The sequence below is a fragment of the Pagrus pagrus genome (genome assembly GCF_965226575.1).
Source record: "Pagrus pagrus genome assembly, chromosome: 14".
In the NCBI taxonomy this organism is placed as follows: domain Eukaryota; kingdom Metazoa; phylum Chordata; class Actinopteri; order Spariformes; family Sparidae; genus Pagrus; species Pagrus pagrus.
Window position 1 is genome coordinate 20733541 of NC_140198.1, and position 17299 is coordinate 20750839.

Sequence of the window (17299 nt, forward strand, 5' to 3'; positions counted from 1 at the left end):
AAGTCACTCTGTCGGATTTCAAGGTGTAGTTTGAAAGCCAGCTCTGGTCCAGTATTCATATATACAAGTGTGACGTGAAAACCTGAAGCCTCTAGTGTTCATACATGAGCTTTAAATGAAACAGGAAATATCTCGTGTCCAACAGTTGAACTTTGAAAATGAAAAATAATCAGCTATTCACAGATTCTTTAATTTTGAATGGGAGAGAAGGAGTACAGTAGATGTTGTTTTGAGGATTAGAACAAGATAATTTAACTTGATTTTGTGTGGAAACACCATATCTGACACATCATTATTCAGAGGAGAGTATTTTATTTACATCTTAAAACAAAGCTGGAAGGGATCTTTAAGATTCATGAGTAAAGGGTGATGACTCGCCGCAAAGTTGATGCGATATTATAGACAAGAAAGCAGGATGTCCCTTAAATGAAACTTTAGAAGGTAAAGATAACACAGCACATGCAGTCATTCCTCAGATTCATCAGCAGTTTGACAGGCTCGTATTATTTCCAATGTGCTGCAGATTCAGTCAGCATTAGCAGAAATAACAGTGTAGCCTGCTTGGTTTTGATTCTCACAGTCATTGAGAACAGGAGGTTTACTTACAGCTGTGATTTCAGAGCTGCTCTGCAGGCTGGTCGGTTAGTTGGCTGAATTTGTGGCGGCTTGCATGTGTTTTTAATGTGACCTACATAAGGAATGCTTGTTCTTCCTCTCCCAGTTACAGTTGACGTAAGCACCTCCACTCTCACGCATGTCAGGCCCCCTGTTATGTCATCACTCCTTACACTCGTTACACCCCCCCCCCCCCCCTTGTGTTCAGACTTGTTTCATCCCTCTTCTCTCTCTCTCTCTCTCTCTCTCTCTCTCTCTCGCTCATTGGTTGAAAATGAATACAGACTGTGCATTAATGTGGGGGTGGCGCTTTTTTCAGCTGGTGTTGAGCAGGGAAAAGAGGACTCCCTTTGGGGCTCCAGGGGAGAACATGGTTATTTCTTTAAAGAAAGTGAAAGAAAGAAAAATAAATGTTGAGGTTTTCATTTTTGAAAAGCTTTTCCTCATCTGTTTGAGTGATTTATCTTTCTTTATTTCTCCATGTTTGGGTCAAAAGATGATAGGGGAAAGGCTTTAATTGAGTAGTGCTCTAATTGCATAGTGAGTATTGACAAAATATGTTGTTGTGTGTTTGTGTGTGCAATAGAGCTGAAATGATTAGTCAATTTATCGATAAACAAAATATTAATCAACTATTTTGATCATCAGTTAATGTTTTTTAAGCAAAAGTACCAAACATTTAATAGTCCCAGCTTCCTAATCGTATGACAAGGAACAGGTTATTAAACAGTCTAGATTTAATACTGATGCCTCGAGATGACCTACATAAGCAAATGAGGCCATGAGCGAGAAGACTGGCCATTTCTATATAGTTATCATAGTTATTCTTAATGTCTGTCACAAGGTCGGAGTGTAACTTATATGGGTTGGATAAGGCATAAAATGAAAACTAACTGGTGGGAGCTGATGGTACAGTACGACACAATAGGGGGAAAAAACAAACAAAAAAGCATAATATGTCCCCTTTAAAAACAACATTTCTATTTCACACTAGCCAGATCAAGATCTTTACAACGGGAGGTGCTCATTTTTACTTTTTATGAATAATTAATCACTTAATTAAACTGGTAAAAGACAAGTGTGGTTTGCACAATGTTATGGCTGTAGAATAATGACATCATCAGCATTTAGACTGGTTTCCTATAGACCTAGCTTTCAAGATGCATTTTTGTCTGGCACAGGGCACAACTTTTCTGTGGAAAATGAAGTCGGGCTGGCAGCCTGGCATCATTTGTATCTGCTTTCACGTCTCCATTGTTGACTAAATGAATCATAATAATCAGCAGAATAATTAGTGGATTAGTCCATAAAGAAAATATTTGTTAGCTGCAGTCTTTGTGTGCAACAATAGCAAGATACAACACTTCTCTTCTTCTCGTCTTTCTCATGTTCTTATTCTTTATTAATTGCTCAAAGTATAAAGTCCCTCCAGCATCTAAAGTAAACATGTCAAGTCAAAACGTTATAAGATCAGTGTGTTGTATAGCAGTACGGTAATGAACCGCAAAACACAGTTTCCATGGCACTTGGATGATGGTATGCCACAGACTGCAGCCAGCGGCTGTATTTTTTTATTTTTCTATTTTTGAGCCAATGCAACATAATCAACAGTATTAAATTTACCCCTCCTTTTCCTCCAGATAATAGCTTCATTTGTATAGAACTTTTCCAAATAAATTATCCTGCTAATATAACTAACATGAATCAATCTGATGAGATTCAGGCGAGAGAAAAGTCTCTGCCACACCAAAAGATCTGAGTTCATCCCCATGAATGTACATCAGACTGAATCTGACTCTTTACTGTAACAAGTGCATCCACTAAGATAAAATATAAAATATAACAGTGACCTCCAGCATGTTGTCTATTTTATGCCGCTGCCAATTTTAATGTGCAGAATTCCTTCGGTAATCTATCGCCCCTCATTCTCTGTCGGCATTTTGTCCATTTTATATTACCTGTCAACCACACAAACATGCACACACACACACACGCACATGCACAGACACACTCACCAGGCACAGAAACACCTGCCAGCACAACGAGAAAAAGCTAGAAGTTTTTAAAAGTAGTGCCTGCAGCAGAATGTTCCTCTTCCTGCTGCTGCTCAGAGCTCGGTGAGACCAAAATGGAAGAACGGGTGATAGACATGAGAGGCAAAAGATTAAGGGCCTTTGATGTTCACTCCTGTGAGTGTGTGTGTTTGTGCGTATGTGTGTGAGAAGATGAGAGAGGCAGGAGGATGGGAGGGAGAGCAAGAACATTTACTTCCTCTTTTGACTCAGTGTGATGCTTGTGACCTTTAGCTGTGAGGCATTTGAACTCTCCGCTCCATTTGAACCTTCCAGACCAAAGTGGGCTTGACTATAGATACCGCTCTCTCTCAGTCATCATACATTTGGCTGTTCAGATTGTCCCCTGTAAAACCATCGTTACTGTGTATGAAACGAAGCCTCCAAATCTGAAAAGTGAACCTAATGCCAAAGTACGACTCCACTGGTTCCAAAAAGACCTCCAATTGTATGTAAGCTTATGAGAAAATGAGCCTACTTCTCACTTGATTTGTTACATCAGTAAACATGGTCCTAATCACTTTATGGTCTCAGTCACTAGTTTCAATTGTTATTCAATACAGCATGATGTCCATTTTGGACTGGGATTATCTCATTACGGGTAAATAAGATGATAAGACAGGGTATGATCGAGATCCACCCTCACTTCTGGCTCGACGACGGCCATAATGCCAAATTTGAGGCATTAAAACAGTACTCCACAAACAAATGGGTGACGTCACGGTGGGTTTACACTTGGTCAGAGCTTTAACCTCAAACCTTAAAGTTTTTTGTTGCTGTTTTTGTCCTTGGGCCAATTTAGAAAGGCTTAAATAACCGGGTTGACATTTCATTCAAGTCCTTCCCTGATTTGAATTTTAGATATCATCAATTTATCCCCAAAAAAATGCATTTTGAAATCCTTATGTAGCCCCAGGCACCATGTGAAATATTAGAGTGTGTTTCTGACTGACTGCACAAACCCATTTGTAGGTGAAAATGTTGTTTTTCGCAGCAAGACGGTGAAACACCGATGGGGACAGAAAAGTTAAGTAGCACTCATGAGAGCTGGTAAACAATCTTCAGTTAATTTCCAGAGGCTCGGTCTCTGTTTAACCTACATGTATTTGTAAATGCATGCACAAACAGGTCAGTGTTGTTGAGGTGCGCATGCGGTGATTGTTTGCGATACCTGCTTTTCCTCCACCACCCGGGGATCTTTGGCCCCTCTCGCTGTGCTGCAACTCAGATCAAAGAACAGACAGATTGACAGATGAGTTCTCACACATCCTTCCGTCAAGGATGTCGGGGGAGCCGCAGCAGCCCGGTACCTCCTTCTGTAACACAGAGAAGAAAGCCCAGGCTCAGTTGTTCGTTTTCCCCATTGATCAGTGAGCAAAGTGGACTCCATTAGGGCCCTGGATGATACGGATGGGAGAAATCATTAAGGAATAGAGCGATAGGGAGGAGAGAGTTGCTGCGCCCAAGTAAAGTGGGTTAGAGGAAGTATCCCCAGAGTTTAAACTCCCAACTGTCGTAGCTTGTCAATCTGCTCTGATCAATCTGCAAATGTGTGTATATGTACATAAATGTGCATGACCAGTTGTGTGTCTGTGGAATACATGGCTTACGAGAACATGCTATGATCTGCCCAGGCAACAGTACATAGTCACAGTGTACGACTGTTGGATCCATGGAGTTTTGGAGGAATAAATGTCCTTTCAAGATTTCTACCTGCAGCCCAATAACATGGTCTTAATGGATTTTCTTCTTATTGTGCCCTCTGTATTGAAAAATGACATTTAAAAACATGGTAGACAGTTGCTCTGTTGACAGTAACAATATTATTGCGATATTTACCTAGAGTGTTGCTCTAGTCTGTCATCTCCTCCGACATGATTTTGTGCAGCAGGACACAATAAAGTGCATTAATGCCACCTACTATGATAATGCAAGAACGAAAATAATAATAATAATAATAATAATAATAATAATAATAAAATATGTGTGTTAACACAATATCAATATTTCATTTTTAAATATCACAACAATATTAGTATAGTACAATACCCCTAAGTGGGATTGTAATTTACTAAATGAACATTATGCTGTATTGAAGAAGACTTGAAACTAGAGATCATAAAAATGATTAGGAAACTGTTCACTGAGGTAATAAATCAAGCTGGAAGTAGGTTCATTTTCCCATAAGCTTACATATAATTAGACCTCTTTTTGAAACCAGTGGAGTCGCCCTCTGCTGGATATTAGAAAGAAAACAAATCCACTTACTTGCTTTCTTTCTTTGCTTCACTTTTCAAACGAGGAAGCTTCGTCCATATTTTATAAAGTCAATAGTACTGACACCTTTAATATTGTTGGAGTAATATATTTGAAGTAAAAAAATGAATTGCCTCCAGATATACTGTAGATTGAAGTGAAACAAATCACAGATACAGGAGAGCTATAATGGAAGCACACACAATCACACGGAGGTAACCGAGGTGAAACTGAGCTAAATTGTTATGGCCTTGATTGATTCTTATCGCCTGTTTACTAAGTATGCACAGGTGTATGTGTGTGTGTTTGTTTAGCATCTGAGGGGCTATAGGTTACTCTCCATGACATTGATTAGCCATTAACCCAATCCTCACTTTAGCCCAGTTGCTGACATCCCCTAAGGTGTTTCAGGGATGTGTGTACGTGCATGTGCATGAGAAAGAGAGGATCCGTGCATGTAAGAAACCGAGGGGCCACGTTGCTAATTCCACTGTGATTGACAGACTCCATTACATAGCCGATAAGAGATCCAGCAGAAGGGGGCTGATGAAGCTTGTGCCTTTGAGCCGCGCTGACTCCGCGATGGAAATTCAATCGCCAAAACAAACTTTGTGTTATTAGAGGACTCTCACCTCTATCCGTCTTCTCTTTAATGAAATAAGAGTGGAAATCGAATAAACGAAAGGGGGAAACTGAGCCGGCAGCTGACAGGAGACGATGAGCTGAAGGGAGATGCGGCGATAAAAGCGAAATTCAATGAGTCAAAATGAGCAGAGGGGAAACAGAGAGAGAGGAAGGGAGGATGTGAAAGGGAAAAAGAAAACGAGCGGAAAGAGAGAAGCATGGAGAGATTGGCGCAGGGAGGAGAGTGGATGCCATACCCCCAGATGCCATGGCTCAGATCTGCTCTGTGACTCATGCTAGCTCACTGTGAGCAGATGGTTTCTATGGTGCATGTGCGCACACAGATATTCACAAACACACACTGGTAGAGCAGCAAATTAGATGGGCCAATTAGATATGGCTGCCATTCTGCGGCTGAGGAGAGGAAAACTAACATGGCAGGCAGAGGCTTACTGGAGCAGCGGCGTCAGGATGGGCTCAATGGGCCTGTTCATTAACTGATAGAGTCCCAGTGTATTTTATCCAGCTCCATGTTAATCACTGTTTATGAGCTTAACTGATGCTCCAGAGCGACAAAAACATTGGGAATGTGAAAACAAGAGCGTCAAAATCAGATAAAGGTGTTGCTCTTCAATTTACCCAGAGCAGCTAGATACTGATTATATCATCAGAGTTGTGGTGTATGTTAGTATTAGTGTGGGGTTAAAAGGGTTCAGCGGCTAAGAAAAATAATCTATGTTTCTGCTCGCTTCTGTGTTAATTGCCAATTGATTACTTTTTGTTCCACAGCATGTACAGTGCAGGCTTTTCACCCTAGCTGTGCCCAAAAAATGTTTTCATCCTCTGAAAATGTAGCCTTCATATTACCTCTCACAGTTTACATTTATTTTTGGTCCACTTTAATGCTCTGCTGTCGCCATCGAAACAAGCCAATTACATCTGCAAATATTCTTTTTATGGCAGGATTTAGGGAGAGATCTAGTGCACGTGGTTTTCAGATAGCATGATGCAAGATGAGGATTTAACCGAACCATTGGGTCAAGACATGGCCAAAAACATCCAGCAGTTTTGTTTGTCGGTGTGGTCTGCTTATTATGACCCATATTTATGTTTATTGTTAGGTGGCGACCTCTAGTGGATGTAGTATTTATGATAGGAGCACAGGAGGAAGGACCCAGACTTCAACCCAGGAGAACGCTGTTGGCATCTCAAAATTGCATTTGTTTTACGCTCTTTCCTGCTTTCATCGATGCTTCAGCTGCTAAGCAACTAATGGAACTAGACCGTAGTGCACAAACTTAATCTTTTGAGTCAGATTATCGCACGTCTGGAAAGACGCGTATAGACGTAAACATGCTTTAACACCTGCACCGCCTACAGGAAATGAGTGTTTGTATAGAAGTACAACGCAAAGTGTGTAACAACACTTCAGCAAATACTATCAGCCTGTGGCCTTAAAACACAAAATGCAAACTTGTGAAGATTTTGCAAATGTTTTATTTATACGTATTTCTAAACATCCGTTGGCTCAGTTTTCTCAGTGTTCCTTAATGTGATGCCAAAACCTTTGGTGATTCTGCACTCTGCTGAATTTACTACGGTAACCTTCACACGGCTCATGAGGGTCGTGTTTGTGTGAAAATCTCTGTTTCTGTTCACATGTGCACAGGAAGAGAGAAGAACATTTTATTCATCTATGTTCTACAGAAATCCTGGTGCGAGCAGACAAATGCGAAACAACATTGGACTACACAAAGTGATTGAGAGGCGCAGCAACAAGCTGGCTCCATGTCGCCTGCACTGTGTGTAGAGCCGGCCCTTTGTCAGGGACACTTGAGCAGGAATGATTCGGCTGTCACTGGAGTTTGAACCCAGGCCGTCTGGTTAAAAGTCAGTCACTTCCATACATAAGTCCTTCTGCTGCCCTCTCTTACAGTACCAGAAGTTCAACTAACTGTACTCTCCTTTTACTTCTTCTGATCTGGTTTAATCCCTCCATAACTGTCGCTCTTGTCCTGTAAGCCGGTCCTTGTCAGGGATACTGTACTATTGTGCCCAGCAGACTGTGGGCAGCTCTACTGGATCTTTGTCTCCAGGCAAGATTATACTATGAGTCCAAAAATAACAGAGAGAGTCTGTGATTCATTCAAGTTACTTACAGCACGATACAATTTGACCAGTTTCAGTAAATGTTGCTCTACTGGGGAGGACTATCGCTCTCTTGTTGACCATAAGATGCGAAATACTTCACTTTATGTCCTTCTGTTCGGACCGAACCTTTAATCTCCTCACATCTGGGTCCTGACAGAGGACAAGAGGCCGGTGGATGCTGCTGTCAGCTCCATTGTTACCATCTAATCTATCTCTCAGTCTGCAGCCCAGGTCTGGTCTCTGCAGGGCCATTACTTTGTGTTTTATGTATGCAGTTTTAACCTTGACATTCACACACATCGCTGCAGATGCACCATTGTGTACTTGCATTCGCAGACCCTTTTGTTGCCGGGGGGAATTAATTGTTGCAGCACATACTGTTGTCAAGCACAGTTTGGAAGTTTTTTTTAAGGTTATGATATTGTTTCTTTTAAAACACTTAAAAACCTTTCACTCCAAAACCGCAATATCCCCTCAAACAGCATGAGACATAATGATGACAGAGGCTTTTTGCATACACTGAGAGGGAACAATGTGCCCCGTACTGTAAGACTGATGGATAAAGAGTGACAAACATCTTAAACTGGCTTCAAACGGCCGACAGGAAGCAACGATTAATGAACAGGACCCATCATAGGCTCTGATGAATACAATCTTCAAGCTTAATTACACACAATGTCTTCTTGTGTTGAACGGTGCTGAATGAAGCTGACGTCTGTCCGGAACAGCAGTAAATCTAATCAAACAGCCACCGCTCAAGTTAGACTTTAAAATCACCTAAACTGAGTGCAGAAGCGCTGTCTGTCTTTAAACAATTGGCATCTGTTTACGCCTCAGTTTGAGTTTATATCCATGCAAACTTGGTGTACATTTCCATATCATATGGAAAAGACATATATTTAGAAGTACATAATTAGATTAGATCAAGTTTTGTTCTTCCAAATAGCAAGTAATTCACAATTTAATATAACTGTTAATGCCTTCATTGTCATGATTTGCGTTTTTTGTTAAGGTACTTCCTGTTTTATTTTCTAGTTCTCTCCTCATGTGCCATGTTCTGCTGTTCACTTCCTCCCTTTGTCCTTTTCATGCCTTTTCTCCTGTTCACCTGTCTTTCATTTGTTTATCAGTCTCTGTCTATTTAAGCCTGTGATTTTCTCCTATTCGTTGACAGATTGTCAGTCAGATTTTCATCAGCAATGGTCGTAGTTTACATGATGTAGTTTACAGCAGGAGTATTTTTCATTGTGAAATTGTTACTTTTACTTCGGGGAAAGGATCTGGGTAGCTCTTCCACTACTGTATTAAACATAACAATGCTTAGAAAACAATAAATAAATCAGTTAGGAACAACAAGGTTGCTAAATTTCCCCTCCCTCTATCAAACCAACCACCTAGCTTATCCTCTAAACTACCCCCAATGAGTTCATTCCTACCAGATGCTGCTTGGGTGTTTTTTTTTTTTACGCACACAATACATTTTGGAGTATTCGTGTATTTCCCAGAGGCTGTATGTTTTTAAAGGATCAGAGCTATTTCTTTGGCACGTCAGCACTTCATGCTGTGCACCTGAGTGTGTGCTGTAATCAACCTGGACAGACTACACCGTGATGAAATCCTCGAGGACAGCAGGAAAGTGTCTTTCTCAGGATGTGAACGTGCTGATTTAGCTGACAAGCACAGAAGTGTTTATGCTGCAGAGAAACGAAACACCTCCGAGGTGTTAGTTTCACAATCACATTAAACCCGGTGCTCGTGCAGGTGACGTTCGGCTGCATTGCCACTTTCCTTGAACCGAATACAACAAAGGAAACCTCTCAGAAGTCGGTGTGTAGGACTGCAGAATGATAGTCAGCGTTATTCTACTGGCATTAGTTTTGCTATGAAGTGCAAGCTGCTCCAATAAAATGGCCTCCCACTGAGGTGGAAGGTAAACCTGCTGTCTTTTGTTCTCAGCTGTTTCTACTTTCTCATAGTCCCTTTTTAATATCTGCTGTGTTTCATCCATCATCATAATACGCTAAGCTTGCCACTGGCTCCATTGCACCATCCTTTTATTCCTCTATTGTTTGCTTCATCATGATGCCATGCAGCCACCCTCTTCCTTCCTTCTTCTTCCGATCCTCCTCACGCCCTGTTATCCATCATCGGCTGGCACTTTGCCAATCAGTGATGCATATCAGCTAGCTTTTACCGCTAATGAAATTCATCCCTTTTTCCTCTCTTTCTCTGAAGCCCCCCGAATTGCACTTTCCTTTTCATCATTCACAGCATTCCTCGGTCTCGTCTCTCTGACTACCCGACGTCATCATTTACTCCCCCTGTCCCTGCGCTGCGCTCTGGGAATTTGTTCGTTCATACTTGACCTATGACTAATGAGCTCACTCCTGTTCATATCAACCAGCCCGTCGATCTGTGTCAACCTGGGATGTTTGAGTGCCAGTCAAAGCATTTGAGATAAACGCGGTGGATATTCTCTCATTTTAAAATCATATTATTTGTTGTTTACAAACACAGCTCTTATCATTAACACTCTAACCTGTGGAAGTCCTACATAGAGGGTGTTGACAGGAGTAATTGCTGAGCAGAGATTCCATGATCATCCGGCCTGGAGTCACTGGCCGTGTCCATGACCGGTTAATGAGGAGAGAAAGCTGTAAACAGCCTCGCTAATCAACTCCTGGAGGAGCTACCGCACGACAAATGAAGCATTGGGAGTGTAACCTCAGTAGTATGTGGTGATGTAGCAACATGAGCAGCACATTCACAGAGCACTGAGAAATCATAGACAAGGCTCATATGTACAACATGTCAATATTTTTTATAGCTTTTAAAAAAAAAAAAATCATTTTTATCAGTCTAATGTAAGCATTTCAATTTATGTTTACATGGATGAATATCTGAAGCTATAACTGATTGCGTGTCCCTTTAAAGGTGCCAGTGCATTCATGTTACAACACCGCTGTTGATCGAATTATCCGGTTACACCCCGCCTTTCCGAAACCCCGCTGTTCCGAAAATAGACTTCCATTCATCGTAATGCCGTGGTTTCCCATTTTTCTAAAGACCCCGCTATTCCGAAAAGGCTATTGTGGTACCCCTGACCCTAACCCCTAACCCTAACCATATTGGGAAGTAATTGGAAGTTGAAAGTCGGATTCGGAACAGCGGTGTGTCAGAGTGGGGTGTGTCGGGATGGAGGGGTTTCGGAATGGAGGTGTTTCGGAATGTCAGGCTGTTCCCGAATCATCCCTCAAGTGGCAGTTTGTTGCACTAGCTAATGCCAGCTAGCTTATGTTAATGTTGCTAATGCTAGCTAGCTAACCATAATGTTGCCAATGCTAGCTAGCTAACCATAATGTTGCCAATGCTAGCTCGCTAACATTAACATTGCTAATGTTAGCTGACAAATGTTAACATTGCTAACGCTAGCTAGCTTGGGGCGGTACAGTATGCTGGGCACATGCTGTTAAACTGGTACGACTGTTGATCGCTGACGGAACACATTTTACCACGCAATACAAGTGGCGTCACACTATTGGCTGACGAACTTAAATAAGCTGGAACCAACCATCAAATCCTTACAGACATAAACAAAACAATCATTTTGGACCCGACAAATATTTTAGATTTATTGATTCACAGTCATAATGATAAGCACTGTAGATGTATTATCTTAAAAAGATGTTTGTCTACATTAAACGTTATCAATATGACCTTTAACCCATGGTTGTTTTTCATAACAGCATGACACATGTCATTAAATACAAGATATTTTACAAATTAAAAAAAGATTGTTTTTCTGAACTTTTTTAGAGTATAGTGTGCACATCACGACATGAATGCTGAAATAATATATATTGTGCAGCCCTAACAAATAATAAAACCATCCAGAACACATCTTCTGAATTTCCTTGTTGATTTTTTCATTTGTAGTTGTCAAAAAATATTTTTATAACCCGCTGGCACCTTTTTTTCTACCGTAACTGCTCATTACTGACCGAACACATTTGTCAACAATATAATCACAGTCTCGTTGTCATGGCGCTGTGGTTGTCGTTATCCTGCACACCTCTCTTTTGCTGTCACTTGTATGACCTCTAAGCGTTGTCCTGCTCGTCTCCTGTCTCCATCTTTCCACAAACATATAATTCTCATCGTCAACTGCTTCAGGCATATTTTTCATTTTTCAAAATTACCATCATCAAAGCCCTCCTGGGTCTCAGGAGACAGAGCAGGTTGTTCTCTAATCACAGGGCTGACGGTTTGATACCTGGCTCCCCCTGCCCACATGTTAAAGTGTCCTTGGGCAAAACAGTGAACCTCACATTTGAATTTGTGAATGAGAGGTAAATATTGAAACAAAAACACTCACACACCTCAGAGAAAAACATCAGGAAATTAAACACTTTTGATAAAAAATGAATTAATTAGATGGTGTGTAAGCATAATGTGTCCCCTAGTCTCTAAGGACCCATAGTATGTGTTTACAATATATGCGTGCATATATATATTTATGTGTTGCATGCAATAAATCAGGTCTGCATTTTTAGAGCTAAATTAGCTGGAAATATTGGATTTTATACAATACATGCACCACTGCCACATGCCTGGCTGCATTATACTGTAAGGTACATTTACCTTTCTTGTCTTGACATATTTCCTTCCTTTTCTTTGTCAAACATACTCTGTCAAGTATGACAAGGGTATGCTGTTGTGTTTTTCTTTTTTTTATGTAAAAAAGAAAGAAAAGGGAGGTGGAATACATTGGTCACTGGAACAATCAACACCAAAGCAGCTCCTCTGAACAGATGAGGCTCCCTGCAGTGTACTATTCTAAGCCTGAGTGCTGGAGACACTTGGCTCTAACACAAGACGAAACCGACCAAATCAAACTCTTCAGCAGCTGTTTTTTGTTTTGTTTTTTTATGTTCTTTTGCCATATTTTCCGACATGTACTGATCTCAGAGGATGAGGGGACATGGCAGTCCTGCGACGTGGCTTAATCACCATCTCACGGCCTCTTACGGGCGGCTTTACATTAGATTGTTTACCCCCGCTTGTCGCACGAAGTGCAGGCAATCTGCGGTGTCATTATCGATCGGGGATGAGGAGATGAGCAGGATACACGCAGTGTGTGTGCGAGTGTGCAAGTGTGTAAACTATCCGCTAGTCGTTTGATAGATTATAGCTGCAGCGTAGGCCAGGATGAGCGATGATCAGTGCACTTCTGTGTGAGTGTGAATTGTATTTTCCTGTGTATGAATGCGCTCATGTGGAGAAGTGTGTGAACATTGTGTGTCAGAGTGTGTGTGTGTGTTTGTGTCTGCAGGATAAGTGTCCAGCTGATTGAGAGAAGCAGCAGCGAGACCCAGAGGTTACAAACCATTTCTCAGTCCAGTGAACCTAAATTAAGACATAACAGGCCTATCAGACTGTAGAAAAGCAATATGTGTTTAAAAAAAGGAGGAAGAGACGGCAATTGAGATAGGGTTTAGCAGATCAGGAGGGGAACTCTGAAGATATAGCCTTACTGCTATGGATTTAAAAACGTTTATAAATGTAAGAAAATCTATTTCTGTGTATTCCAGGTCTGAGTGTGAGCGAGGAGCCTCCTCTTCACAGAGTGACCACCGGCCCTTCGTCCACAGATCACCAGAGAGGGGCACCGTGTCGCAGCAACAGCCTCCAGCCGCCCTCGACCCCCGCCCTGCCCCGACGCTACCTGCCTGCCCAGCCAAGAAGCTCCCCTGGAGGTCAGTCCAAGCAGGATTTTTGGTTGGACTTACAGAAATAATTGAAAATGCTTGAAGACTTTTCTGTCAAAATGTGTCTTCCAGTTTGTGCTGCAGCATATTGAAGAAGGAAGGAGCGCACTCAGCCACATAATGTATACAATTCAGTCTGAGCTGCATGTGAGAGAGAGAGCTGCAGTTTTCCACCTGCAACGGATTGTCTCCTATTGTCACATGCTGTTGTCACATATGTGGCGAACGATTTAATAACCAGCAAGCTATACATGGTGTACAGTATGACGTACTGTATGTACAGTACTGTTAAAAAGGCAATTTTGCATGCAGGTGACACACCAATCCTTCCAATCCCAATGAAGTTTTGTGGAAAACAGATTTGTCCTTTCATGCATAAAACAGATCAGGCAACGTAGTAAGAAGAGGTTCCTGGCGGGTGCTCCTATCCTGCACTGCATGTCACATTTTTTGGCAGTTTTTAGAGGTTTCCTATTAGTATGATGTCCGGATGCGCACGCAAGCCCTGGCTCTAACACTGTTCCCAGGCGATTTCAAAGCGACCGCACCTGTAGTGACCAGTCTCACTAGCGACCAGGAATATTCAGCTTTCTGAAATGTCAGGGGTAAACAACAGGTTTCAAATTCAGTTCTTTTAAATCAAAAAGCAAGTACTTCAGTTGTAGACACAGTACAAATGTTAAATATATAGTACATGGCAAGAAATCCATGGTAGGAGTAAAGAATGCAGTGTTCTCTATGGCTTTTCCTGGCTCCATATACAGTGTAGCGACTAACTAAGCACAAGCTCCTGCTCTCACAGGTTGTTGAAAGCCATTTTGGGGCATGCTGGAAGCCACTAACTTAACCCTTCAACACTTCACTTGATTTACAAAACCACCCACAGAGCTGTTTCAGAGGTATCCAAAGGTGGAACTGCCTGTAGAGGGGTCGTTTCTGCATTTTTTTTCATTTCCAATAAAATGTTAAAAATACAAAGAGCCTTTTAGCTTTTAAAGTTATGAAGTATCATAAAACACTAACACAACACACTTTGCGTGTTCTCCGTTCATCTCCTGCCCATAAATGTTTATGAACGTGTTGGGTGTCACCTGTCCCGGTTGATGATGCCAGTACGGTTTGATGAGTAGCGAGCAAGTCCACTGGCAGTGATGCTTTTCACACACAGTTGTATTTTTCACACTTTGGAATTAACACCGCTAGCGATGTGGTATCACACTTCACTCGCTCACACTTAATGCATGTCTGTAAACTTTTACAAGGGGCTGATTGAATAAAAGACACAGAACTCTGACATCTTCGCTGCAGTGTGAGCCAGATATCTCAAAAACAAAACACATTTTAGACAGCAAAACAGTGTAGACACTGATGTTGTATTGTTGCCTACAGATTTTTTTTCCCCCTCAGTCTGTGTATGCAGACAGTGTAGTGGCTATAAGAAAATGTCTCACCCTGTCTGTCTGTAGCCCTGAGCTGATTTTAAATGTGCTGTAAATTATTGATGAAGAAGTATACCTGAGGACTCCCTGTCAACCTGCAAGTCATGCACACACTCTACTCTTTATCTGTGCTTATCTGTGCTATACATATATTCATTTTCTGAATATATGTATGTAATACAGCGCTCGTATATTTTGTCAGACACCCACACACACGCACATCTTATCAGACAGACAACTCCGTCCTGCTGAGCCTCTGAGAGCTTCAGACAAACACCTGCAGTACAGAGAGCCCACAACAATCTTGTGCAGGATATAAGGGGCATAATGCTCAGGCTCAATTACAATGCAGACATGCAGACAGACCTGCTCATCACACAATCACAAAATGATAATAATTATGTGCTTGCTCTCAAATTGATTGACAGGTCCTTTATTACAGGGATTTAAACAGGACAAGAAGATAATCTCTAAATCTGAGTTATTAAAGGACCTGAAAACAACCTTTCTTAATTTTCTTACTCGAGCACCCAATTTCCTGCCAAAGTTGTGACAGTTATTGTCTTTGGTGATTGCAGCACTCCGACCCCTTGATTTCCACAAGCCCATAGTTCATCAAAATTCAGTTTTAACCAGCCCAGACCCAACCCAAACATTTTGACCTCTACGTGGTGTGTTTAATGGCATTCTGGCAGACAGGAGGTAAAAACGTTATCCCCGTTAACATCGACTTGATCGCATTGTCATTGTAAGCGTGTTAACATGCTTATGTTAGCTCCAAGCACTGCTGTAGCCTCGTAGAGCGGCTAGCATGGTTGTAGACTCTGAAGTCTTGTTAAATGATCTAGCACTTAAAGGGTAAGTCCACCAGTTTTACACAAGTGTCAGGTTTACAGGTGTCGAGGAGTACTACTGTATATGAAATTTTTTTTAAAAGTAGTTTAAAGCCCTTTGTCTCTCAGTGGCTAAGATGCATTGTGGGTAACGTAGGTGCCCAGTTTTGAAAAGCAGTCCACTGTTTTGGCATTTCACTCCTATAACACTGTTGGACTCATTATGGATGGTTTAAAAACAAATTATCAAAAATATCACAGAACCAGAGACCTTTTCAAAAAAACTTGGTGCCTACATTACCCACAATGCAACTCAGATTAGATGCAGCTTCCTCTGGAGCCACACAAAGGCTTTATACTACTTGTTTCACATATGCAGTAGTACTCCCCAAGACCTGTGAACACACTTTGATGCGTAAAATTGGTGGAGATACCCTTTAACTAGTTTCACTGTTTACATCCATTTACATGTATAAATGTATAAAACTAGTATTATTTATTCACAATTTTATTTTTGTAGCTCAGTAAGCGTAAGCAAGATGGTTTGCTGGAGGCCATATTCATTTATTTTTCTTACTTCTGACAGACTTTCTCTTTGCTTCCAGTCTCTGTGTTCAGCTCGGCTAAACACCTCACAGCTAACTATTGAACACAGAGAGAAGAGAAAATCTATGTTCTCACCCAACTTTTGGTAAGAGTGTTTGGGAAAGTGTTTGTTCAAAGTAGACCGTACACTCAAACTTCAAATACAGGTTTGATACAGTTTTACTAGCACCAGAACAGTGGTGTGCCAGTGTAAGTGTGTGTGTGTGTGTTTGAGTCTTGAGTTCACTCGGCAGTAATGAGTCACTCTGAGAGCCATGTTGGCACAGCCGCACCAACACACGCACAGTGAACACACACTCGCACAGTCTCCGTAGACATGGAGTATCTCTCCAGGGTTATTTGGGGGATTTGTTCAGGATCAGAGGCTTCTCTCCCATTACAGGTCTAATTAGTTTCTTTTCAAGGCCTCTCTCCTCGTCTCCTCTCTGCTTCACAACAAATTCCCTGCTAACCTCCTGAAACCTACTTCCCTATTCACTATCATCATCACCACCACCCCGAGCTCCCTGGGTAATGCATCTCACATTTATTGTTTCAAATCCAGCCACTTTCTCTACTCCCACACACCTCACCTGCTCTGCGACAAGAGTTCCAGATTGTTGCCTGTCTTGGCTGCAAAGTGTGTAATGTCACGGAGAGCTGAGCAGAGCAGGGAGGTGATGGGCACATCTCCCGCAGTATGCTCTGCTTCGCTTTGACCCAAACTCCCGTGGGACATAGTTATACGACGCAGCAGGGGAGGGAGATAGCTGGAGATGAAAGCAGGAGGGTAACAGAGAGATTGAAAAAAGTTGTGAGAGGGAAAAAATCAGCACAGAAATGGAAGAGATGGAAAAAGGAGAGAGTCGACAGGGATAGATGGTTCGTTTGATGCCTGTGTGTGTACGTACGAGGAAGTCTGACTGACGTAATGTTATATTTCAGGCAGCTTTTCA

At 41.6% G+C, this 17299-nt stretch overlaps 1 protein-coding gene across 2 annotated transcripts in view; it reads left to right on the forward strand.

Moving 5' to 3' along the window:
* mtus2a (microtubule associated tumor suppressor candidate 2a) overlaps positions 1-17299 on the forward strand; it is a 50253-nt gene that overhangs the window by 21175 nt on the left and 11779 nt on the right. For both annotated transcript variants that reach the window (XM_084373333.1, XM_084373334.1), the window contains exon 5: positions 13310-13474. In XM_084373333.1, the coding sequence (XP_084229459.1) occupies positions 13310-13474 (165 nt within the window). The remainder of the gene's footprint in view (positions 1-13309; positions 13475-17299) is intronic.